The 23,070-nt window shown below is 59.0% G+C and overlaps 3 protein-coding genes and 1 long non-coding RNA gene across 7 annotated transcripts in view; 1 reads left to right on the forward strand and 3 right to left on the reverse strand.

Annotated features, from left to right (window-relative positions):
- CLCN6 (chloride voltage-gated channel 6) overlaps positions 1–4,606 on the reverse strand; it is a 30,705-nt gene extending 26,099 nt beyond the window's left edge. Inside the window, exons 1-2 of the mRNA XM_029065661.1 lie at positions 4,515–4,606; positions 2,843–2,902 (exon numbers count right to left, since the gene is read on the reverse strand). Of these exons, the coding sequence (XP_028921494.1) occupies positions 2,843–2,902; positions 4,515–4,601 (147 nt within the window). The 5' untranslated portion in view covers positions 4,602–4,606. The remainder of the gene's footprint in view (positions 1–2,842; positions 2,903–4,514) is intronic.
- A 316-nt stretch (positions 4,607–4,922) lies between these two features.
- On the forward strand, positions 4,923–17,073 carry MTHFR (methylenetetrahydrofolate reductase). Of its 3 annotated transcripts, XM_029066059.2 has the most exons (12): positions 4,923–4,994; positions 8,829–9,079; positions 9,651–9,889; positions 10,315–10,425; positions 11,254–11,447; positions 12,200–12,450; positions 12,865–12,999; positions 13,260–13,440; positions 13,730–13,912; positions 14,591–14,692; positions 14,959–15,078; positions 16,055–17,073. In XM_029066059.2, the coding sequence occupies exons 2-12, from the start codon at positions 8,853–8,855 to the stop codon at positions 16,250–16,252; spliced, it is 1,941 nt and encodes a 646-aa protein (XP_028921892.1). In that variant the 5' UTR covers positions 4,923–4,994; positions 8,829–8,852; the 3' UTR covers positions 16,253–17,073. The 3 variants fall into 3 exon arrangements, with proteins under 3 accessions (XP_028921892.1, XP_039768002.1, XP_007657596.1); XM_007659406.3 differs by lacking the exon at positions 4,923–4,994 and having other exon boundaries at positions 8,997–9,079; positions 9,487–9,889; XM_039912068.1 differs by lacking the exons at positions 14,591–14,692; positions 14,959–15,078; positions 16,055–17,073 and adding an exon at positions 14,245–14,434.
- Positions 7,629–8,715, reverse strand: LOC120638384. Its single transcript, XR_005660025.1, has 2 exons — positions 8,513–8,715; positions 7,629–7,915 (listed from the first exon to the last, which is right to left on the reverse strand). It is a non-coding gene; the product is annotated as an uncharacterized LOC120638384 (long non-coding RNA).
- Positions 14,986–23,040, reverse strand: LOC103166613. 2 transcript variants are annotated; one of them, XM_039912069.1, is made up of 8 exons: positions 22,446–23,040; positions 20,689–20,974; positions 20,017–20,113; positions 19,585–19,822; positions 19,085–19,217; positions 18,599–18,709; positions 18,037–18,194; positions 14,986–15,071 (listed from the first exon to the last, which is right to left on the reverse strand). In XM_039912069.1, exons 1-7 carry the CDS (start codon positions 22,979–22,981, stop codon positions 18,069–18,071), a joined length of 1,527 nt encoding a protein of 508 aa, XP_039768003.1. In that variant the 5' UTR covers positions 22,982–23,040; the 3' UTR covers positions 14,986–15,071; positions 18,037–18,068. The 2 variants fall into 2 exon arrangements, with proteins under 2 accessions (XP_039768003.1, XP_028921895.2); XM_029066062.2 differs by having other exon boundaries at positions 19,085–19,220.
- Positions 23,041–23,070: the final 30 nt, after the last annotated feature.

Consider the following 23,070-nt stretch of genomic DNA (forward strand, 5'->3'; position numbering starts at 1 on the left):
GAGGTATTCCCTGACTAAACTCTCATTTCCCCTACTGTCTCTCCCTCCTGTGCCACCTATCTACTTGAATCTCTACCCTTTAAGCACTTGATATTCACTCCACCCTCAGCCCCACAGCACTTATGTACATGTCCACCTTCTTTTAATGTCTGCCTCCCCCTCTAGACTGTAAATTCCTAATGGACAGGGAACGTTGTCTACCAACCTTGTTTTACTGTACTCTCTCAAGCACTTAGTACAGTGCTCTGCACCCAATGAGTGGTCAATAAATACTGTTGATTGATAAATACCACTGACTGACTAATTCCCAAGCCGTTTTACACATCAGGAATTGGGCAGAGGAGGGTATTTCAGGCTGAGGATGTCACTTGAAATGTTTAAGAACAAGAATAGGGGGACTGGATAAAAAGGAGAGAAGGGAGTGGCAGAGATGGTAAGGATAGCCAAAAAAAAATGAGGTAGTCCTGGACTCTTTACTGTCTTTAAGAAAAGCAGGGTGGCCTAGTGGAAAGAGCACAGGCCTGGGAGTCAGAGGACTTGTTTTCTAATCCCTAATCTGCCCACTGCCTGCTGTGTGACCATAGCGAATCACTTCATCTCTCTGTGCCTCAGTTTTCTTATCTGTAAAATAGGGATTCAATACCTGTCCTCTCTCCTACTCAGACTGTGATCAAGGTGATAAACTTGTATTTACCCCAGCGCTCTGAACAGTGTTTGACATCCAGTAAGGGCTTAACAAACACCATTATTGTTTTTACTATAACTATTATTGTTCTAACTCTGACTGAAAATTCTCCAGAATAGGGTCCCGTCATCTACAGTAGCGAGGGGATTGGCAAACTCTATTGAACAATGTCAGTCAATCTGTGGAATTTTAGAGTGCCTTTGGGGAGTACAAAAACAGCAAGACATGTTCCCTGGCCTCAAGGTACTTAGAGTCAGTAGCATTTACTGAGTGCTCACTGTGTGCAGGTCACTGTACTCTGCGTTTGGCAGGGACCCAATCCCCGCCTTCAAGAAGCTTACAGTCTAGAAGGGGAGACCAACACAAGTTACAGAGAGAGGGAAGCAACGGAATTTGAAGATAAGTACAAAGATGCTCCCAAGGGGAGTTTCCCAGGGCTTTCCGGGTGAGCGCCCTACGGAGTCGGTGATGGAAAAATGGCAGTAGTGGGTAAGAAATGAGAATCCAATGAGGGAAGACAAAAACCACTTACAAATAATGAAAGCTGGTGGGAGAACGAGTACAGAGGAGGAAGCAGTACAAACCCAGTCAAACATCTTAATATACAGGGAAGTAGGTAAACTACACACACACAAAAAATAACACAAAAAACCTACAACTGTACACAAGTGCTGAGGACAGACTTTCATATCCCCAAGCTGGAGAATCCCAACCACACCAAAAAGTAAAAGTACTTACAGGAAGTGGAACAGAAACAAACAAAAAGTCAGCCTGGATGTACTACCTCACCCAAATGGAACTCGAAAATTCTTCCTTTAGTGCTTCCGGTCTCTACTACAGTAGTAACTCTGTTTTTAAATCAGCTATTTTTATCTTTTAGCAGTGGAATCACCACCATTTCTAAAACACAGCTCCAGCCCACAGGCAACCCCGCTCTCGCACAAACCATTCCCCGTTCCGGAGTCCTTCAAATTTTCAGGTGCAAACCCTTCTCTGCAACCAGACAAGAATTCAGTCGCTCCACAATCACTCGAACTAATTGGGAGTGAGGCTCATGGGATAAGATGAGAACGTGGCCAACTCAGGAAATCTGAGTGTGCACAGGTCAACTGACAGGGGACAGGGGTTCGGAAGTCCCCTCTTGACCCAAGCTGAGCAGTGGCCCACCCAAACAAAGAAATGGCCACAGCCTGGGTCACTTGGACAGGCCCCCGCCTCTGGACTGAGTGGACAGGGGTCATTCCCTCTGGTCTACAGCACAGAGGCAGAATCTTGCTTGGTTCGGACACCTATTTGTTCGGATTTGTTCCACGTCGTCCCTAACAGCCTACAATAAAGGCCTCCAAATCTACAATCTGGCAAAGGTGTTATGGTGACAAAGTGTTCATGGTTGATAGGCATCAATATCTACAGAACATCCTTTCTTCTTCAAGCTTTGAGAGAATTATGCATTTACAGAGGCCAGCTCAAAGCTTCCTCCTTCAATCAATAGGATTTAATAATAATGTTGGTATTTGTTAAGCACTTACTATGTGCAGAGCACTGTTCTAAGCGCTGGTGTAGACACAAGGGAATCAGGCTGTCCCACGTGGGGCTCACAGTCTTAATCCCCATTTTACAGATGAGGTAACTGAGGCACAGAGAAGTTAAGTGACTCGCCCAAAGTCACACAGCTGACAAGTGGCAGAGCCGGGATTCGAACCCATGATCTCTGACTCCTAAGCCCGTGCTCTTTCCACTGAGCCACGCTGTTTCTCATACTCTGAGCTCATACTCTGTGCTGAACACTGTACTGCTGTAAACTTCTTGAGGGCAGGCATCATAACTGTTAAATCTAGTGTACTCTCTTAGCGATGATGATGATAATAATAATAATAATAATAATAAAGCTTGCTATTTGCCAAGCACGGTGCGTAGTGCTCGGGCAGACATAAAACATATTGGACACGGACTCACAAGGGCCTCAGCGCTTACTACAGTGCTCAGCACGGAATAAGAACTCAATATAACTGATTGATTTGTCTTAATAGAGTTAAAAGGCACAATCCCTGATCTCAAAAAGGCTTAGAAATAGCATCTGGAACTCTGCGATCATTAGGCACTACCTGGAGATCATTCCCACCCTTAGCTAACTGCAGCAATGCTTTTGATTCTCACCTCATAGTCCTTGCGTGGAAGGATCTCATCATCTTCCTCCTGTGTTTCTCCGAGGATAGTCTAATGAAACAGATGAAGGGTGGGAAAGAAGATAACTTTCAGGTGACTCCACGAGGACCAAAAGACACCAAGCTTCAGCACAATGGGCTGTTCTCACCATTAGTAAATAGGAATTATCTAGCAGAAGGGTCTTAAAGCGATGGGAAACATTTTGCAGACTAAAAAAATACATCCACCCAACAAGCTCCGTGTCCGAGCCTGGGATCGGACACATTCTTGGACTGTCACGTTTATTTGCAGGGAATGGAAAAGGCGTCCAATCACAGCTGACGGATGGACACGGCGTCTGGCCGCGGGCTGACAATGAGACTTAAAGTCACCCCATCTCAAATCAGAAAATATGCAATCTACCTTTATCGATGAAGTGTATCTGCCCTCCATTTTCCAGACATATTTAGAAGGCGAAGGGACCGAATTATTAGCGAGCCGGAAAGAGCCACGGGAAGCGGTTCGGAATGAGTAAATCCGGAGAGACTCGACAGGATGCGGGCATGACATGCAAAACGCCGCTGCCGACTAGATCGCCCACAACCAAAGGAGGAGCCCAGGGCGCCTGCAATCCTAAACTCTTGTCTGGTTTAAAAACTCCTTTCCCGCTGCAGAGAAGGACGGTGGGAGGACCGTCTACAAAGCATCCGGCCGGGACACAGGGCAGGCGGGAGGCAGCGTCTCCACAAGCTTCGGGGGGAAATGAGGAGAGACGGGGGGGGGGGGGGGGGGGAAGGCCAGAGGCCAAAGAGGAGGTGACGATGGCAAGCGTCGACTGTACCCTCCCAGGCCCTTAGTACAGTGCTCCGCACGCAGTAAGTGTTCGATAAATACGACTGATTGATGACAGGGAATAAGGAGGGAAGAGGGGAAGAGAGAGGGGTGTGGGCCCGCCACAGGTTGGTGAGCCCTGAGAGGTGGCTCGGCTCCGTCCTCCCTCGGGCCCTGCATCTTGACGCACGGGCTGGGCCCCAGCTCCGGCCCCGGCTCCGGCCCCAAACCCGGCTCTGGGTCTAGCTGCAGCTCCGGCCCCAACCCCAGCTCCAGTTCCAGCTCCAGCCCCAACCCCACCCCCAAGTCCAGCTTCGGCTCCAACCCCAGGTCTAACTCCGGCTCCAGCCCCTGCCCCAGCTCCGGCTGCAGTCCCCGGTCTAGCTCCGGCTCCGGCCCCAACCCCAGCTCCAGTTCCAGCTCCAGCCCCAGGTATAGCTCCAGCTGCAGTCCCAGGTCTAACTCCAGCCCTAGCTCCAGTCCCAGCTCCGGCCCTAGCTCCACCTCCAGCTCCAACCCTACCTCCAACCCCAGGTCTAGCTCCAGCCCTAGCTCCAACCCCGGCTCCAGCCTCAGGTCTAGCTCCAGCTCCAGCTCCAACCCCAGCTCCAGCTCCAACCCCAGCTCCAGCCCTAGCTCCAGCCCCAGATCTAGCTCTAGCTCTAGCTCCAGCTCCAACCCCAGCTCCAGCTCCAAGCCCAGCCCCAGCTCCAAGCCCAGCCCTAGCTCCGGCTCCGAGCCCAGCTCCAGCCCCAGGACTAGGCTGCGGCTCCGGCCGCAGGTGCAGGCCCATCCGCCGCCCCGGGCCCCGCCCCCGGCCCCCGCGCATCTCCGGGGCTCCCCGGGCCCCTACCAGCTCCTCCGGGGTGCGGCTCTCCCTCTCCCCGCAGCAACAGCAGCAGCCGGCGCAGCAGCAGAGGGGGCCCCCGCACCCCGCCATCTTCCCCCGCCGCCCGGCCCTGGCCCTGGCCCTGGCCCGCGCGGGGTCACGTGCCCCTCCCGCCTCCCTCCGCTAGGGGGCGCGAGGCCGCCCCCGGGAACGGGGCGTGGGGAAAGAAAGGGAGTCCGGCGTCACGTGACGGAGGCGTCGGCCCCCTCGGGCGCAGCCATGTTGGCAGCGGGAGGCCCCGATCACGTGGCCGGCCCTTGGCCGCCCCCCCCTCCCCCCCCATCCCCCCCATCCGTCCATGCCTTCTCCTCCGAGCCCCTCCCCCCCTCCCCCTCCCCCTCCCCGAGGAGCCCCTCCGCTCCGCGCGCGGCCCCGGAGGCGGCGTGCGCGCGCCCGCCCGCTGGCCCCGGCGGAGGAGGCTGCAGGGGGCTGCCGGAGGGAGGGGTGAGTGGCCACGGGGACGGGGGGCGGACGGGGGGGATCCCCCACCGGGCCCGGCTCAGCCTCCCCCGGCACACCCCCAGGACCCCCACCGTCCTCCAGGACCCCTCCAAAGGTCCCCCAGGACCCCCCAAGGATTCCCCCAGGACCCCCCCCCCAAGGATCCCCCACTCTCCCCCAGGACCCTCCAAGGGTCCCCCACTCTCCTCCGGGACCCCCCCGAGCCTCCCCACCGTCCTCCGGGATCCCTCCAAAGGTCCCCCAGGACCCCCCAAGGGTCCCCCCCTCTCCCCCAGGACCCTCCAAGGGGCCCCTACTCTCCCCAGGACCCCCCCGAGTTCCCCCACCCTCCCCCAGGACCCCCCAAGGGGCCCCCACTGTTCCCCAGGACACCTCCAAAGGTCCCCCAAGACCCGCCAAGGGTCCCCCACTCGCCCCCAGGACCCCCCAAGGATCCCCCAATCTCCCCCAGGACCCCCCCCCCGAGTGACCACGGGTGACCGAGTGACCCCCCCCAGGAGTCAGTGACCCAGGACCCCCCCCCGAGTGACCGAGTTCCCGCGGTCCTGGAACGCCCTCCCTCCTCATCTCCGCCAAACTGATTCTCTTTCCCTCTTCAAAACCCTACTTAAAAATCACCTCCTCCAAGAGGCCTTCCCAGACTGAGCTCCTCTTCCCCCTCTACTCCCTCTGCCATCCCCCCTTTACGTCTCCGCAGCTAAAGCCTCACTTTCCCCTTTTCCCTCCGCTCCTCCACCTCTCCCTTCCCATCCCCACAGCACCGTACTCGTCCGCTCAACTGTATATATTTTCGTTACCCTATTTATTTTGTTAATGAATTGTACATCACCTCGATTCTATTTAGTTGCCATCGGTTTTTACGAGATGTTCTTCCCCTTGACGCTGTTTAGTGCCATTGTTCTCGTCTGTCCGTCTCCCCCGATTAGACCGTAAGCCCGTCAAACGGCAGGGACCGTCTCTATCTGTTGCCGACTTGTTCATCCCAAGCGCTTAGTACAGTGCTCTGCACATAGTAAGCGCTCAATAAATACTATTGAATGAGTGCCCCCACCCTCCCCCTGGAGCCTCCAAGGGTCCCTCACTGTCCTCCAGGACCCCCAAAGGGTCTCCCACTCTCCCCCAGGACCCCCCCAAGGGTTCCTCCACTCTCCCCCGGGACCCCCCAAGGATCCCCCACGACCCCCCAAGGGCCCCCCACTCTTCCCCAGGACCCCCCAAGAGTACCCCACTCTTCCCCAGGACCCCCCCAAGGGTCCCCCACTCTCCCCCAGGACCCCCCCCCAAGGGTCCCCCACTCTCCCCCAAGATCCCTCCCTGAGTACCCCCAGGACCCTCAAGGATTACCCACCCTCCCCCAGGACCCCTCCAAGAGTACCCCCAGTCTTCTCTAGGCCCCCCAAGGATCTCCTACACTCCCCCAGGACCCCTTCCAAGGGTCCCTCACTCTTCCCCAGGACCCCCCCCCCCCCGAGTACTCTCAGTCTTCCCCAGGACCCCCCCAAGGGTCCCCCACTCTCCCCAGGACCCCAAGGTCCCCCACTGTCCTCCAGGACCCCCCCCAGAGTACCACCAGTCTTCCCCAGGACCCCCCCAAGGGTCCCCCAAGAGTACCCCCAGTCTTCTCCAGGCCCCCCAGGATCGCCTACTCTCCCCCAGGACCCCACCCAGAGCACCCCCAGGACTCCCCCAGAGTACCCCCACTCTTCCCCAGGACCCCCCACAAGGGTCCCCCACTCTCCCCCAGTCCCCCCAAGGATCGCCCACTCTCCTCCAGGTCCCCCCAAGGATCGCCCACTCTCCCCCACGCCCCCCAAGGATCATCCACTCTCCCCCAGGCTCCCCCAAGGGTCCCCCGGTCTCCACCAGGCCCCCCTCAGGGTCCCCCCCATCTCCCCCAGGTCCCCCCCCCCAAGGTCCCCCAGTCTTCCCCACGGGTCCCCCCCAGTCTCCCCTAGGCCCTCCAAGGGTGCCCCAGTTTCCCCAAGGCCCCCCCCCCCCCAAGGCCTACCAGCCCCAAAGTTCCACATGTCCAGCCTGGGTAGCCAGTGGCAAGGAGCTCACTTGGGGAAAAGATGAAGCTTTCCGTCTTGACCGGAGCCCCTGGAGCAGCAGGAGGAATGGCTCCCGCCTGGCTCAGAACTCCCCCCAGCCCCATATCCCTGTCCCTCATTGAGAAGCCTGGGACTGGGTCGGGGGTGGGGAGTCGGAAGGCGAGGGGATGGGCAGGGAGATCCAAGGTGAGACGTCTCAAGAGGCGAGTCGGGTGAGAAGGGGCATCGGAGTGTCAGCGTCCGACCGGGGCCTTCCCCTCTGGACCGTGAGCTCGCTGTGGGCAGGGATCGTCACTCTTTATTACTGTACTTTACTTTCCGGAGTGCTTAGTACAGTGCTCTGCGTACAGTAAGAGCTCAGTTGAATGAGTGAATGACCAGGGGAATGAGCCAGTTCTTCCCGCGGTGAGTGTCTGGTAGCGCCCGGTGGCTGCGACAAGCCTGGCATTACTGCCGGGCGGAGAAGGTAGCCCAGCCGGACCCAGGGGCTGCCGGCATCGCCACTGGCTCCTCTTCAACTAGTGGAAAGGGCAGCCTGGGCTGGCACCGTCCCAGACTCGGGGCATCGTGTGTGGATCCAGCGAAGCCTTTATTTACCAACAGTTCTGGCAGGCAGCTGCCTCTCGCTGAGTTTCCGGCACACAAAGTTAATTAAAATCTACAGGTTTACAGCCTCATAAACCGCCGCCCGGGTTGGCACCTTGGAGGAATCAGATGTGAGGTGGCTGCCAGGGCTCCCGGGGCAGTAGTCTAGTCCCCGCTGTCTGCCCCTTTCTGCTCTTCTGGAAAACTGGGGAATCTCAGAGGCCCCCGCCATCCTGATGTGGGTAGATGCCTGGCAGCGCGCTGGGCCTGGAAAGGGAAGAAAAGCTTTGAGCGTGAGTCAGGAGAACGTTCGCCCGTTTCTTCTTCTGCCCCCGGGGAGCAGGTGGAAGTTCAGAGCGTGATGGGGTTTGGTCTTAGCCTTGCTCCTCGGCTGGGAAACTTGGAATCGTTCTTGTGGAGATTCCCCAGCCAGGCTGAGGCATGGCGGGAATGGCTCCATTCTCCCTGCACTCTGGGAGGGCAGGTCCGGATTAACCCACCCTGATAGCCACAGGTGACCACTCCCAGCTCCAGAAAGACGAGAGCCCCACTCTGCTCAGCTAGAACCGAACTCCTCCCCTCTTCCCCCACCCCTTCCCGGAGGCTGCTGACTGTGCTCTGACCCGGAAAACCCCATGGACTGAAGCAGACTGGAAGTACTCTGGCCTGCCGAGAGGCCAGAGTGGGTGGATACAGGTTGCCTTAGGGGAAGGCGGCCTGCGGTGTAGACCGGCCCTCATCTGTGGAGTGGCCTCGGGAAGCATTTGACTCCCTGGGAAGCCTTTGACTCCCTCTGCCAGTGTAAACATAAACCAAACTACAGATAAAAGGTTCTGCCTCAGGTAGGGCGGTCCTTCCTCTTACTCCAGATTCCTCTGCCGGATGAGGTTTTCAAAGCTGCCATGAGGTCGTTGCCAGGGCCGAGATCCAGCCCGCTGTCGGTCCTTGCAAGAAAATCCTGAGGAACGGAGGCTACCGAGGGCAGGGGAGCTGTAGGAGTCAGCCTGGGCGATGGGAAGGGCTCTTTGAGGTCCCCCCTCCTCCCCCGACCCCAACTCGCTGGCCGATCGGGATTCCTCGGCCAAGGCTGCCCTTCGAGGTGCCAGGAGAGGTTTGGGGACTCTGAGAACCTCTCATCTTTCCTCCCGTCCTTTCTTCCTCTCTCCCCTTCCCTCCCCAGCCCCGGGACGACAGGCATCCCGCCATGGTGAACGAGGCGGCCTCCTCCGGGAGCCGGCGCTCCAGCAGCAGCAGCAGCGGCAGCGAGGGCTCCAAGGACAGCTCGCGGTGTTCCACGCCCGGGACGGACGCCGAGAGGCACGAGCGGCTGCGGGACAAAATGCGCAGGCGGATGGACTCCGGGGACAAATGGTTCTCCTTGGAGTTCTTCCCGCCCCGCACGGCTCAGGGAGCTGTCAATCTCATCTCCAGGTAGGCGGGGCGGGGAGACCGGCCGGCCCCGGGAGGCACCGGGGAGCCAGCCGATGGAAAGGCAGGCGGCCCCGAGCTGGGGCCCCGGACCACATCTTCCCAGATGGAGAAGACTCCCACTTTGGCCTGGAAGGGATGGGACCGAAGGTCAGCGTGAGGAGACCTTTAGGAGGGGACAGGAAAGGGAGCAAGAGGGGTTGTTTGAACTGTAACTTAGGGTAAAGGCAAAAGTAATGCAAGAGTGGGCCTGGGGGGTTTGAGTCAGCAGTTCAGACGCTTTCGGAAACAGGTTGGCGGCCCTGCTTGCTCCAGGTGAAGCAGAGGGGCAGAGGGCTGGATGTGGGGGGTGAGGGTTGGGAAGGTGCTTCTCTGATCTGCTTCTCTCTCTCTTTCTCCCTGCCCCCCAGTGAGCCCCTTGTTCTCTCCCCAAGGGGATTGCCCACTCTGGGGGCTGCAGTCCTGCCACTGCTTGCATCTCTTCTCCCCTTCCCCCACCCCTGTCGGACCTGCCCGGAGCAAGGGGCGAGGGACCTCCCTGTATGACTTTCCCCACCTCCCTGGCCCCCCACAGGTTTGACCAGATGGGGGCGGGAGGGCCCCTCTTTGTGGATGTGACCTGGCACCCAGCGGGCGACCCCGGCTCGGACAAGGAGACCTCGTCCATGATCATCGCCAACACGGCCGTGGACTACTGCGGCCTGGAGACGGTGCTGCACATGACCTGCTGTCACCAGACCAGGGACGAGATCACCCGCCACCTGCACAAAGCCAAGCGGCTGGGGCTCAAGAACATCATGGCCCTGAGGGGTGGTAAGGACACTGTCTCACCCTGGACCTCCGGCTCCTGACCCAGCCCCTCCCCGTCTGCTCCCCGGACTGGGTGGGGCACTAAAGTTTCACCCTCAGAGCACTTTCCAGGTCAGAATCGTTGTTTTTAAGAGTCCCAGAGCCCCCCAGGGTTGACCCAGGACACTGCTCCTGTCCTCGGGCAGCTCGTCTTCCCAGAACCCACCAGAGCTGGGTGACCCGGGCTCTCCCTAGGGCTCCACGCGGAAGGTACTTACAGGGCCCGGCTGAGTCAGGGATTTGGAGTGGGGGGAGGTCATAGGGGGAACGCTGGCTGCAGAGATGTTTCCTCAACTTGTACACCAAGCGCACAAGATCCCGGGCTTGGAACTCAAAGCTCCAGAAAGGAGGGGGAGACCCCGGGGTCATGGTCCTCTTCCTCCCCTCAGACCCCATAGGTGACGAGTGGGAGGAGGAGGAGGGTGGCTTCAATCACGCCGTGGACTTGGTGAAGCACATCCGCAGCGAGTTTGGCGATTACTTTGATGTCTGCGTGGCAGGTGAGCGCCCCCTCCCACTCCCCACCCCCTGCCCCAGCCAGGGGAGGGGAAGAGAAAAGACCCCCACTGGCATTACTGAGGCGGGCACCACCTGGGGGCACCTGGGACGCCCAACGGTCTGGAATTGACGTGAGCCGTGCCCCCCCGGTACCCACCTGCTTCTTCCAAACTACACTTCTTTGTAACCCTCGCCCCGATCTCGCTCTGCCCCGCCCCTCCAGACCTGCCCCCTTCCCATCCAGACCCTGGGTCTCCCGCACGGGCGGCTCTCGCCCTGCCCCCGGAGGATTGGGTAGCACTGCTCTTCCCCACGTTAGGTTGTAATCTGAAGAACTTCACTCCCTTCTTGGGGTTTCACCAGGACCTCTGGCCCCCATTGTCTCCAGTCCACCATCCACCCTCCCCGGTTGTTGTTTGTTATTTTTTTTCATCGATGTTAAGCTTCTACTATGTGCCTGGCACCGTACTAAGCGCTGAGGTAGATACAAGCTCATCGGGTTGGATGCATTCCACGTCCCCCATGGGACTCGCAGTCTTAATCCCCATTTTATAGATGAGGTAACTGAGACCCAGAGAAGATAGGTGACTTGCCCAGGGTCATAGAGCAGTCAAGTGGTAGAGCTGGGATTAGAACCCAGGTCCTTCTGACTCCCAGCCTCATACTTTATCCACTAGGTCATGCTGCTGCCCCCACAGAGACACCTGCGTTACAGGGGGTGAGGTGGGGATCCATCCTGGATCTCTGGGGCCCGGTCCTCTCCCTCCCCTAAACTGGGGGGTGGAGCACCTTCCCCTCCTCGCGGTACACCCCCGCCCTTCCCCCGGCAGGTTACCCCAAAGGCCACCCCGAGGCCGAGAGCTTCGAGGCTGACCTGCAGCACCTGAAGGAGAAGGTGGTGGCCGGAGCAGACTTCATCATCACGCAGCTCTTCTTCCAGGCCGAGACCTTCATCCGCTTCACCAAAGCCTGCGCCGCCGTCGGCATCACCTGCCCCATCCTCCCCGGCATCTTCCCCATCCAGGTGAGTGGCCCGCAGAGGCCGGGATCCCACCTCGGGGCTCCAGGACCAGAGGGGGTCTTCGGTCTGGACGGGGAGCCTCGGATCCCGCCCCAAGGCTCTGAGCCGGTTGAAGGTCTTTGGTCCAGAAGGGAACGGTCCGAACAGGCTGAGTTCCCACCCCGAGGGCTCTGAGACGGGAGGAGGTCGTCGGTCGGGAGGGGAGCGGCCCACTCACTATCAGCAGAACGAAGCGGGCCTCGGCTTCTGGCTGGGATCGGCCCACCCAGTTTCCCTGAGACCCTGGAAGACTGGATCGGTTCTCAGCCCTTCTCCTGGGATCCCTTCTGGACTGCTCAACTGGGACCTGAACTCCCAGGGGCTTCGGGAACTAGGCTAGTTCCCTTGGGGCTTGAGGGGGGTGCGGTAGGTCGAAGAGTTGTTTGGCTACATTCAGTCTTGTAGCCTTCCTCATCTTCCTAGCTGGGCCCTGACTCTCCAACTCTTGCTAGCCTCCTCCAGCGCTGAGTTTGATAGGACTCCTAGCTTTGCTCCCACTGGATGCTTTTCTGGCTCTGGGCCCCAGTTTTCCCCTGTCTGTAGAGTGGACAGAAAGACTGACTGAACTCGACTCTTGATTTTAGCTAAATGGGCCACTCTGAGCTCTCTGCCAGGGGATGAGGGGACAGAATGGAGAGGTGGGGATTGTTCGCAACCCGTGGGGATGGCCGTCGAGGGAGCCAGTGCCCATCTTCCCCATCCTGTATCCTGGGCAGGGCTACCACTCCCTCAGGCAGCTGGTGAAGCTGTCCAAGCTGGAGGTGCCGCAGGAGATCACAGCCGTGATCGAGCCCATCAAAGACAACGACGCCGCCATCCGCAACTACGGCATCGAGTTGGCCGTGACCATGTGCCGGGAGCTGTTGGTCAGCGGCGTGGTCTCCGGCCTCCACTTCTACACTCTGAACCGCGAGGTGGCCACGGTGGAGGTGCTGAAGCGTCTGGGCATCTGGAATGAGGATCCCAGGTAAGAACGGGGACTGACCCTCCAGCTTCCAGCCACGCTAAGGTGAGCTGTATGAAAAGGAAATGGCCAGAGTCTCTGGAATCAATCACACGGTTTTCAGAGGCTCTGAATGCGGCCGGGTCTGGGAAGGAGTGAAGAAACCTCCAGGTCAAGGGACGTGGCTGCCCGTGCTGCCCGTAGGAGGAGATTTAGGCTCCCACCCAACTTGGCCCCAGCCCAGTACCCCAAGCTTGCTTTCCATGGTATCCCTCTCCCATCCCCCAGCTCGATCTGCTTCTTGTGGGACGAACAGGCTGGCCCTGCTCAGGTCCCTGAACTGACTCACCGAAAACAGAGCAGGAGGAGGAGTTCCAAGCATGCCCTGCTCTGCCGGTCCCCCGCAGAGCCGTGTCCCTCTCTGCCCTTCTCCCTCAGACGCCCCCTGCCCTGGGCCGTCAGCGCGCACCCCAAGCGCCGGGTGGAGGACGTGCGGCCCATCTTCTGGGCCTCCAGACCCAAGAGCTACATCTACCGCACCCAGGACTGGGACGAGTTCCCCAACGGCCGCTGGTGAGTCACCGGGAGGGTGGGGCTAACGCAGTCCCTGCCCCCCACCACCGGGTCAAGTCATGTCCCCGGGTTGCCCACTCTGAAGCCTCCCGTCCCACTGGACAGGCAGCAGGTAGGGAGGGACTTCAAGGAACCTCGGGCCAGACGTCCGGGGGGCCCCGTGGACTCCTGAGGGGGTGAATGGGATGACCCCCGCCTCCCTTCTTTCCCCAGGAGTCAGGGTTCGTGGTAGCCCTTGACCCCTCCCCTCAACCCTCCAGGGGGAACTCCTCCTCCCCAGCCTTTGGCGAGCTGAAGAACTATTACCTCTTCTGCCTGAAGAGCAAGTCCCCCAGGGAGGAGCTGCTGAAGATGTGGGGCCAGGAGCTGACCAGCGAAGAGAGCGTGTTTGAGGTCTTTGCCTACTATCTCTCTGGGGAGCCCAACCAGAATGGCTACAAAGTAAGCGGCAGCCTCAGCCCCGGGGGGGAGGTGAGGGGGACCCCGGGGCTCCCACCGGGCTCAAGCCCTGAGCCAGGAGTTGCAAGTCCCACTGTCTAGGCTCCGGACAGATCCTGGCCTACTCTGGGCCTCCTCCTCTTCCCAGGGAAATGAGCGTCTTTTGCCCCACTTGTGCCTCTTCCTTTAGTGAGCATGGACTTGGGATGGGAACAGGACGGCAAGCTGCCGGGTGGGAGAGTTGGGGGAAGACGGGCCCCGGGCCCAACCCACCTCTCTCCCCCGCCCTCAGGTGACCTGCCTGCCCTGGAACGATGAGCCGCTGGCGGCCGAGACGAGCCTGTTGAAGGAGGAGCTGCAGAAGGTGAACCGCCGGGGCATCCTCACCATCAACTCACAGCCCAACATCAACGGAAAGCCATCGGCTGACCCCGTGGTGGGCTGGGGGCCCAGCGGTGGCTACGTCTTCCAGAAGGTACCGCTGGGGATCGGCCCGGACCCTGGACGAGCTCGGTGCGGGGCAGAGTGCTGATGAAGTCTAACAGCCTTCCTCCCCTGATGTCTTGGAGTTAGAAATTGGTTCTTCAGGCGGGGCTTCTCTGGCCCGAGGCCATCCCGCTCCTATTGCTTCCCAAGGATTTGGGGAGGACAGGGAGCATGGGACTAGGGGAAATGTTTTAGAAGAAAAGCTCTATTGAGGCAAAGATGGGAAGACTAGTACTAGCCACCAGAAAGCATTGGGAAGCTACTGGACAGAGGTGCTGAGGGCGTTACAAATGAAAAAGTTAAACCTACTCCTGCCCTCAGAGAGCTTACAGTCAAATGGAGCAGACAGACGCCGAAGCACGAGCACAAATCACAGTGAAACAGAACGACACAGCAGAAAATTACAAAAATGCAACAGCAGAAGAAGCTTCTTGTCCAGAGCTGTCCCTCGGGGCCAGCGACCCCTGAGTAGTTGAGGCAACTGCAGGCACGTGGGCTGAGCTGGGAAGACTTCGAGGAGGAGGGGGAATTTTTGAAGATCTTGGAGGGTGGGGTAGGAACTGGTTTGACAGAGGGCGGTGATTCTAGGCGGCAGCGATGGCGGGTGCTGGGGATATTGGGGACTGGGACGAGGACATCGCACGAGAATAAACTCCATCCTGTACAGGCCTACCTGGAGTTCTTCACCTCCAGCGAGACCGTGGCAGCCCTTCTCAAAGTACTGAAGAAGTACGAGCTGCGAGTCAACTACCACATCGTCAACGTCAAGGTAGGATGGGACGTGGGCTTGGTCCAGGTTCACCTGAGGGAAGGATGTCTAAAGCAGGAGTCGCTGGGATTTGGTTTGTGGCAGGGGATTTGCTCTCCCCTCACCTCAACTCTGCCTCAGTCCTAGTACCCACCTGCTCGGGCAGGTCGGCTATGCAGGGCATATTAGGAAAGAGTCTTTCCCAGGAGAGGATACTTCCCCGGGAGTCGGGGGTGGGGGGTGTTCACCCTACCCCTCTCCCCTCATCCCCGCCGCCTTCCTTCCAGGGCGAGAATATCACCAACGCCCCTGACATGCAGCCCAATGCGGTGACCTGGGGCATCTTCCCGGGGCGAGAGATCATCCAGCCGACGGTGGTGGATCCTGTCAGTTTCATGTCCTGGAAGGTAAGAGACCCTCGTTCCTACTGCTGACTCCTCCCCGGGCACCCAAGGATCAGTACTGTTTTCACAGTACAAATCTTCTTAATCTGCTAAATCAGCCACTCACACAGGGGGAGTAAAGACTCCGGCCAGGCATTTGGCTAAATAATTATAATAAACATTGTGGTATTTGTAAAGCGCTTGGTCTTTGCCAAGCATTCGACTCGAGAAACAGCATGTTAAAGTGGATAGAGCGCGGGCCTGGGAGTCAGAAGGTCATGGATTCTAATCCCGGCTCCGTCACTTGTCGGCTGTGTGACTCTGAGCAAGTCATTTCACTTCTCTGTGCCCCAGTTACCTCATCTGTAAAATGGGAATTGAGACTTTGCCCTACGTGGGACTGGGACTGTCTGACCCAATTTCCTTATATCCACTCCAGCGCTGAGTACATAGTAAGCGCTTAAATTCCAAAATTATCATCATTATTACCAGGCTCCGGGTCAGATTTAGCGTAGGTAGATTGGACACGGTCCCCGGTCTCAACCGGAGACAGCTGACGTAATTTCATCCCCATTTTACAGACGAGCAAACAATCACAGAGGAATTAAGTGACTTATCCAAGGTCCCACAGCGGGCAAGTGGCAGAACTGGGATTGGAATCCAGGTCTCTTGAGTCCCAAGCCCTGCGCCCTGTCCCCTAGTTCACACTGGAGTTCTCGATCCATGCCGCATGTGGTTAAAACAATTCTGAGTTACCCTTCTTGTACTTCCTTGGAGGGCAGTCTGGCGAAGTACGTTCTTTGCTAGGCTGCTTTAAATGGTGGTGGGTGCGCAGGGGATTTTAGACCATGCACCCCCCCCCCAGCTGTAGTGTGGAAGAAGCAACCCCTTCTCCTTTTTGCCCCACCCTCAGACTGGGAGGCCCTGGGATCCCCACCCCGAGACCGAGGCCCCTCGGGCAGGCTGTGACGTGGGATTGTACCTGTCTCTTTTGGGGCAGGACGAGGCCTTTGCCCTGTGGATTGAACAGTGGGGAAAGCTGTACGAAGAGGAGTCCCCGTCCCGAATGATCATCCAGTACATCCACGACAACTACCACCTCGTCAACCTGGTAGACAACGAGTTTCCCCTGGACAACTGCCTGTGGCAGGTGGTAGAAGACACGTTTAAGCTTCTCAACGAGCCGGCCCGGCAGTGAGCAGCCTGGGCTTTGCGGGGAGAGAAAGGGAGAAGCAGCTCAGGGAGCCGGGTCTCCATCCCCTAGGTGGAAGTGAGCCAAACCCTTCCCCCCACCTCCCCCAAGGGCTTCATCCTTCCCTTCGCCCTCTCTGGGGGTCACCGAAGGCTCCGCCAGGGCAGTGCGCAGCCGTCTCTCCCCTGCCGGCCCTGTCCGGCCCCCTACGGCAGCTACAACCTGTATCCGTCCTCTCCGCTCCTGCCCAACCTACATCCCTCCAGTGGGAAGGGCCCCGGGTTTGGGGGGATGTCCTGGCTTGATTTTTCTCTCCCTCTTCCCGTGGAAGGAAATGAGCCAGAGCCCCAGACCTCAGTAGCACGGGAGTCGGTTCTCCACCAGCTAGCTCCTGGGGTTGGAGGGAATCGACGGAAAAACCGAGCCAGGCCCGGTGAGTAAGTAGCATCCTCTTCCCCGGCCCCGGCACCCGGCTGGGACCGTGCGGATGGACGGTCCGCCTACTCTCGGGTGCACGGCGGCCTCCTCTGGGTTCCAAGCACGGCCAGAAGAAAGATGGGAGGACAGAAGGGGAGCCAGAACTCCCGGCTCCTTTCCCAGCCCCATCTCTGTCCGCGTTCCCCGACCAGTAACGGAGAGCCCAGCATCGGTCTTTCCCTCCCCAACTCCCGGGCCGGAGAGGCCGGTAGAGGGGTTCGAACGTTAACGTAGCAAGGCGAGCGCCTCGCTCCTGGGGTGCCCGGCACTTACACCCGGCGGTGGGTGCTTTTATTTGTCCTAACTTAAGCTGTTGGTCTGGGATCTTTCTGACTCCACAGATAACAGGTGGGGGGGGGGGGGGGCGGGGGAGAAAACAGCCCGCACGTGGTTGGAAGCGTCTCTCCAGCCCTTCTGCGGGGCCTGGCTCTTTGTTGCCAGCCAGGGGGGCGTGGAAAAGCACCGAACGTCTTCTTTTCGAGGGCAGACACGAAGCTCAGCACACGGACACATTGCCTCAGGGGCCTCGGCCCCACCCCTCTCTGCCTCCCGCCAGGCGGCCTTCCCCCTCCCCCCTCCCTGGCCCGCGTAGCCGAGCCGGGTCACTTCTCAAACCTCCATTGAAACCACACTACCGTCCTGGAGAGACTCATAGGAGTCACCCGCCTTCCCCTAGGTCTAACGCTTTCTCTGTTCGGCCACCAGCACTCAACGTTTCAGAGGCGGTGGGGGCGGCCGCAGCGGCAGGGAGCTTGCCCCGGTGGTCCCGGGGCAGGCGTGGGTTAAAGGGAAACGGTCAGTGGGGGCCTCTCTCCCCCCCCCCCCACCCCAGGCCGTCCAGCTCAGTTGGCAATTCCAGCTGGTGCCGGGTGAGCGGCTCGGGTCAAAGGACGGCCACGCGTGCACGACTCGGACTCGACGAGGTGCCGATGGACGGAGGCAGCTGCAAGCAGGGAGGACTCGGGCTAAAAACGGCGTGTCCCCCCCCCCCCCGTCCTTCCCACCCCAGCCGGTTGCCATCCGGCCCTCCGCTGCCCAGAGTGGGGGGACTGGAGGGTTAAGGGGAAACCGAAGCCAGGGAAGAGCTTGGGTAAGGAGGGGATTTTATTGTCAACGACAGGTCATGGGGTCTGCACCCTGAATGCTGCTCATTCTATTAAAGTGCACTTGGACAAGATGGCACCGGCCTCTCCAGGAATTGCCTTGGGGAGGGAGAGGGAGCCCAGAGGGGACAGGTGCCTTTTCCCCTGGGGACCAGGGCTGGAGCGGGAGCTGCCCCAGCACCTCTGACCCGGCCACCCCAGCCCACACACCTCTGCTGTACCTCTACCCTGCCCCGCTCTGGTTACGTCCTCCAGGCCTGGGCCGGTCCTGCTCCTTCCAGCTGGGCGGGGGCCGGGAAGCGATCCCCCCTCGCCTTCCCTCCGTCCCGGAGCCGGGCTGCCGTGCGCTGATACCACCCCCCGAAGACCTGTAACCAAAAAACATGAGCTGCGGGCCAGTGGGAGGGAAGGGGCTTCCTGGTGCTCTCCCTCCTGGGGTGGGGGGCGTGGGGGTGGCTAGGGCACCTGAGGGGGAGCGGGAAACACACCCTCCCTCCCTCTTCGATTCCACAGAAAGAAGACGGGCTATGGTGCCTCCCCGCCTCCCACCCCTTGCTTGAGGAAGCTGCCCAAGATGGCCCGAGGGGGACCTGGGTCTGCTGCCCTGGGTGGGGTGGAAGAAGTGAACCCAAGTCTGCAAGAAGGAAGGAGGGGAGTGGGCCCGTTTAGCCCATCGGGTCTGACCAGTCTAGCTGTTTCTCCCACCCAGATTTGGCTCTACCTGTGCCGGGAGGGAAGCTTGGGAGGGTGGGGGAGGGGGAGCGGGCCCTACCTGAGACAGGAGTCGCCCATCTTCCTGCTGCTGGAAATGCCGTGCCACCCTGAGCTGCACCAGCCGCCGGCGCCAGGTGCCCCAAGCCCATTCCAGTTGCCGCTGCCCAAACTGCCGGGAGACCCGAGGCCGGAAGGGGTGAATGGGGGTCCTTTCCACTCCCTGCCAGCGGCCAGCACTTTCACTCATCCTCCCTGCGGGGCGGACCTCCCGCGGGCCACCCTGATTCATGTCGGGGTGGGGAAAAGGCGGGAGGGGCTTGAAAGGTCTCCGGGCGAGGAGGAGTTGGCAGAACCTGGCCCTACTGCCCAAGGGATCCTGCCTCATCTCCAAGGCTCGGGAGAATCCCGGGGAGGGATAAGCAGGGCGATGGGGGAGATGACCTCCACGGGCCGTTCCAGCCCGAGGAATCTAAGAGCCTGGGTCTCTGGTTCTCACGGTGGGCAGGAAGGGTGTGGTGAAAGGAAAGGAAATGCTATTGCTCACCAGAGCCTGTGCCAGCTGCTCTGCCTCGCTGGCAACCTTCCAGCACTGCCAGGCTCCGGCCAGCTGCTTCACCCTCCGGAGACCAAGGAATTTCTGGAGCAGCACGGCATGTCTCCACCGTTGCAGATACTTCCTTCTGGGGAATAGAGGGCCTTCTGCGGGGGCGGGAGGGGGACTGACCCCGTGGGGGCTCTTCCTGACCTCCGCTTAGGGGCCGGAACTGCCGCGGATGGCACGAGGCTCCAGAATAGTGATATGGGAGAAGGGGGCCCCATCAAGGGTGGAAATACCACGGAGTCCTAGAGTCGGGGGACAAGTGGCCGGCACTCTGACCCTAGCCGCGTCCCAGGAGGGAGTGTCCCCCAAAACCAGGCAAGGGTCGGCTGGGCTGGGAGCCAGGCACCTAGGGCCAAGTCCCAGTGAAGATTTTGCCAAGTGTGGACCAAGTCCCGGCTCTCCAACTCTCTCTTTCCCCACAGTCCAGTCCTGGCTGCCCTTACCCTAAGCGTATCCCATCCTGTGCTGCTGCTCCCAGATGGTCTCCGCTCCTCTGGGTTTGGGGGGCACCGGCATGGTCATCCCACTGCTGGCCTGTAGCGGGTTTCTCGTGCCCAGGCTGGCTGGGCAGCTGCAGAACCCCGGCCTGGTTCCGGTCCGCCGGCAGCCAGCGGCCGACGGAGCTGCAGAGGAGAGGCTGGCGGGGGGACCGGCTTGACAAGTTGACCCCCTTTCTGGATCCTAGTGAGGAGAGGAAGAGAATTGAGGTCACAGGTGGATTGGATTGACAGCGCCTCGAGGGCGGGGCGGACAGTTTAAACCCACTGTACAGTGCCCAGCCTTGAGCTGAGTGCAGGTGGTTATTTAATGGGCTCCCCACTGAACAAACACTAAGCCAAAGTCAGGGCTACCCCCTCCCGCGCAGCTCTCCTTACTCCAACGCAGCGGCATCTTCCTGAGCTTCCTCTTTCCGACAGGGCCGCCGAGGGAGGCCGGGGACAGGCCCGCTGCTCTAGTCCCGTAGCTGCAGGCCTGAGGGTAGAGAGAGGCAAAAGTTCACCCATTCGGCCCATGGTGTTCTAACGGATAGCTGACATGGAGCCAGGGGGCAGAACCCTCTCTCAACCCACATGCCCATCTACACAGGTCGCATTTCTGATAAACTCTCGCAGCAGCGGGGTGAAGTCCATAGCAGATTTGGCAAACCTATAAAGATCTGTGCCCTCCTGCCTACCTCCTACAGAAGGCCCAGCTGTGGGTGGCGGAGGGGAGGAGGGGTGAGGGGACCCTTTTATGCAGCTGTGCAAACGGACTGGGCAGCGGGAGAGGCAAAGAATGCTGACTCCATTGATCTGCCTCTCTACGGGGGTGGGGGGTTGAGGGCAGGCAGGTAAAATGTTTGGGCTGGTGGAGCCCTGGGATTTATTTGCGAGGCAAATTTAGGGATGGCAGTTTGGGTCAGGGGCTGAAGAGATTCCCACTGAAACAGCTAATCTGGTCCCAGTTGGCGAACACTTCCCTATATGTATAGGGACCCGGGGAAGGAGGCAAGAGGTTTTACGATGCTATAGGTTTCCCATTCACCTGAACTTTCAGTGTCTCCTCACCTGCTTTTCCAGAGTTGAGGAGCCTGAGTGCCAGGCCCGACGACTTCTGATGGCTGCTCTCCAGCGGTGCAGGGCACACCCTCCCACAGGCCTTTGCTGGAGACAGGTGGAGCCCTTCTCCTCCTCCTCCTCCTCCAGCTGCCCCCTGCTCACTCTCAGCAGCTCTAGTCTCCACCGAGCCCAGTGGGATCGCAAGAGCCGTCTCTGCCCGGTAGACAAGAACTGGGCCTCAGCGTCCTGCTGGGCAGATTTACGGACACTAATCTGGACCCAGGCGATGAAGATCCTGGGAGAGAGAGAGACAGGACAGCTTATTCCGCCATCCTGTCCCGGTTCCCTTCCTTATGAATGCTGCGTAGAGCCGGGGGGCTAGACCGGTTGACTGCTCCGGGACCCTTTCAGTCCAGGGATTCTGATTTCTCTCTTCCCCACTTGCTCAGGTGGGCAAAGCCCCGTCTCCTGATTCCCTGACCCTTGGCTCTGAGTTTCCCATTAGACAGATACCAACTTGCCTCCAATCAATCAATTTCATTCATTGAGCACTTAATGTGTGCAGAGCATTGTACTAAGCGCTTGGGAGAGTACAATGTAACCGAGAACTGTGTGGATGTTTTCAGGTAAACTGAGGTCGTGTGATACCCCAGCAGCCAGAAAACATTTTGGTTTCTATTGATCTCCCTTGGAGTAGAGAAACAGAATGGCCCAGTGGAAAGCACACAGGATGAGGAGGTTAGAGAAATAATAATAATAATTGTGGTATTTGGTAAGCACTTACTGTGTGCCAAGCCCCGTTCTAAGCACTGAAGTAGATACAAGATAATAAAGTCCCACTTGGGGCTCACAGTTTAAGTAGGAGGGAGAACAGGCATTGAATCCTCATTTTGCATATGAGGGAACCGAGGCAGAGAAGTTAAAGGACTTGTCTAAGGTCACACAGCCAGTAAATGACAGAACCGAGGATAGAACCCACGCCCTCTGACTTCCAGGCCTGTGCTCTGAGTCCTAATTCCTAATCCACTTACCTGCTGTGAGATCTTGGGCAAGTCTTGCCCAAGATCAAGTCACTTAACTTCTCTGTGCCTTAGTTTCTTTACCTGGTAAATGGGGTTTAAATACCTTATCTCCCTCCTCCTTAGACTGTGAGCCCAATGTGGGATAGGGATTATTTGATCTGACTTTATTGTTTCTACCCCAACACTTGATACATAATTAGTACTTAACAGTGACCACACTTGCTATTATTCTTATTATTCACAAGCTCCATATCCAGTGGGTTTTAGGTTGGATCCAGAAGCCTTTAAAATCAATACTAGTGGGGACAGGGCGGGAGGAGAGAGGATAGACAGGGGATGGGCTAAGAGGCAAAACCCTGCTCTGGAACAGCTAAGCACATCTCTGACAGTCCCCCAGAAGGCCCACCTCTAAAGTTATACTAAAACAAATGGGGAGCAGGGGATGTTGGCGAAGGGCAGAACACCCAGCTCTAATTCCTAGTGCCAGTGAATTTCTGTATGATCTTGGGAAAATTGCATTCCCTCTCTGGGCCTTGCTTTCCCCATTGAAAAAACAAGGGAGCATTGTCTCTCCCCGCTTCTGGAGTTCTTAGATGCTTTGAAAGATGAAAGAGATGTCTGTTTCTGCCCTCTAGGGCTACAGAAAGAGACCTGAGGGGTAAAAACTGCCAGACCCATCTTGAAACTGGGTCGCGGTCATTGGTTCTCCAGGAGATGGGTTTGGAACGGCTGTTCCGGGCTCACCTGGCATTCAGCCTACGGACGTAGAGAGCGCGGCTGGCCACGGACAGCCGGAACAGCCGCCGCCAGACCTTCCGGCTGGCCAGTATGTGGCCCCGGTCCCGGGCCTGCCGGTACACTCGCGCCACCTCTTCCCTCCGCCTCTGCTGCCGACTCTGCCCCAGCCAGGCCAGAGCCAAAGGGCGGAGCCACCGGTAAGTGGCCAGTCTCAGTCGGAATGCCACCCGCCAGGTCTGGAGGGCCCTCAGCGCTCGGGCCCGGGCCAGGTGCCCATCTGCTCTGCTCCGCTGCACCACCCGCCTCCACCGACCGACGGCAGCCCGGGCCACTTGCTTCTCCCGAGCCCGGGCAGCGGCAAGACAGGCTCCATGGACTCTCCTCCAAGTGGTAAAGGCCACCTGCGGCCGCCTCCTCCTCTGGCTGGCTTGGAAGGCCCGCGGCCCGCGTCTGAAGTCCAAGGCGGTCACCACCACGCGGTGCCGAGCCTGGAGGTATCTGGAGAACGAAGAATGGCCACTAGTCTTGACTTCCTCCTGCATTGGGAACCCTGGCACTGAGATGGTGGGGGGAGGGAACTGGAGAGAGGGAGGTCAGCTAAGACACACTTTCCTTACCTCCAGGCAGCAAG

This window comes from Ornithorhynchus anatinus, chromosome 5, assembly GCF_004115215.2.
Source record: "Ornithorhynchus anatinus isolate Pmale09 chromosome 5, mOrnAna1.pri.v4, whole genome shotgun sequence".
NCBI classification, from domain to species: domain Eukaryota; kingdom Metazoa; phylum Chordata; class Mammalia; order Monotremata; family Ornithorhynchidae; genus Ornithorhynchus; species Ornithorhynchus anatinus.

Coding starts and splice junctions, on each gene's coding strand:
- MTHFR (XM_029066059.2), top strand. CDS start 8,853: ATGGTGAACGAGGCGGCCTCCTCCGGGAGCCGGCGCTCCAGCAGCAGC. Junction 10,426..11,253: donor CTTTGATGTCTGCGTGGCAG/GTGAGCGCCCCC, acceptor TTCCCCCGGCAG/GTTACCCCAAAGGCCACCCC. Junction 14,693..14,958: donor ACCACATCGTCAACGTCAAG/GTAGGATGGGAC, acceptor CCTTCCTTCCAG/GGCGAGAATATCACCAACGC.
- LOC103166613 (XM_029066062.2), bottom strand. CDS start 22,981: ATGCAGGAGGAAGTCAAGACTAGTGGCCATTCTTCGTTCTCCAGATAC. Junction 20,975..22,445: donor GTCCGTAGGCTGAATGCCAG/GTGAGCCCGGAA, acceptor TCTCTCTCCCAG/GATCTTCATCGCCTGGGTCC. Junction 20,114..20,688: donor CCTCAACTCTGGAAAAGCAG/GTGAGGAGACAC, acceptor CTCTACCCTCAG/GCCTGCAGCTACGGGACTAG.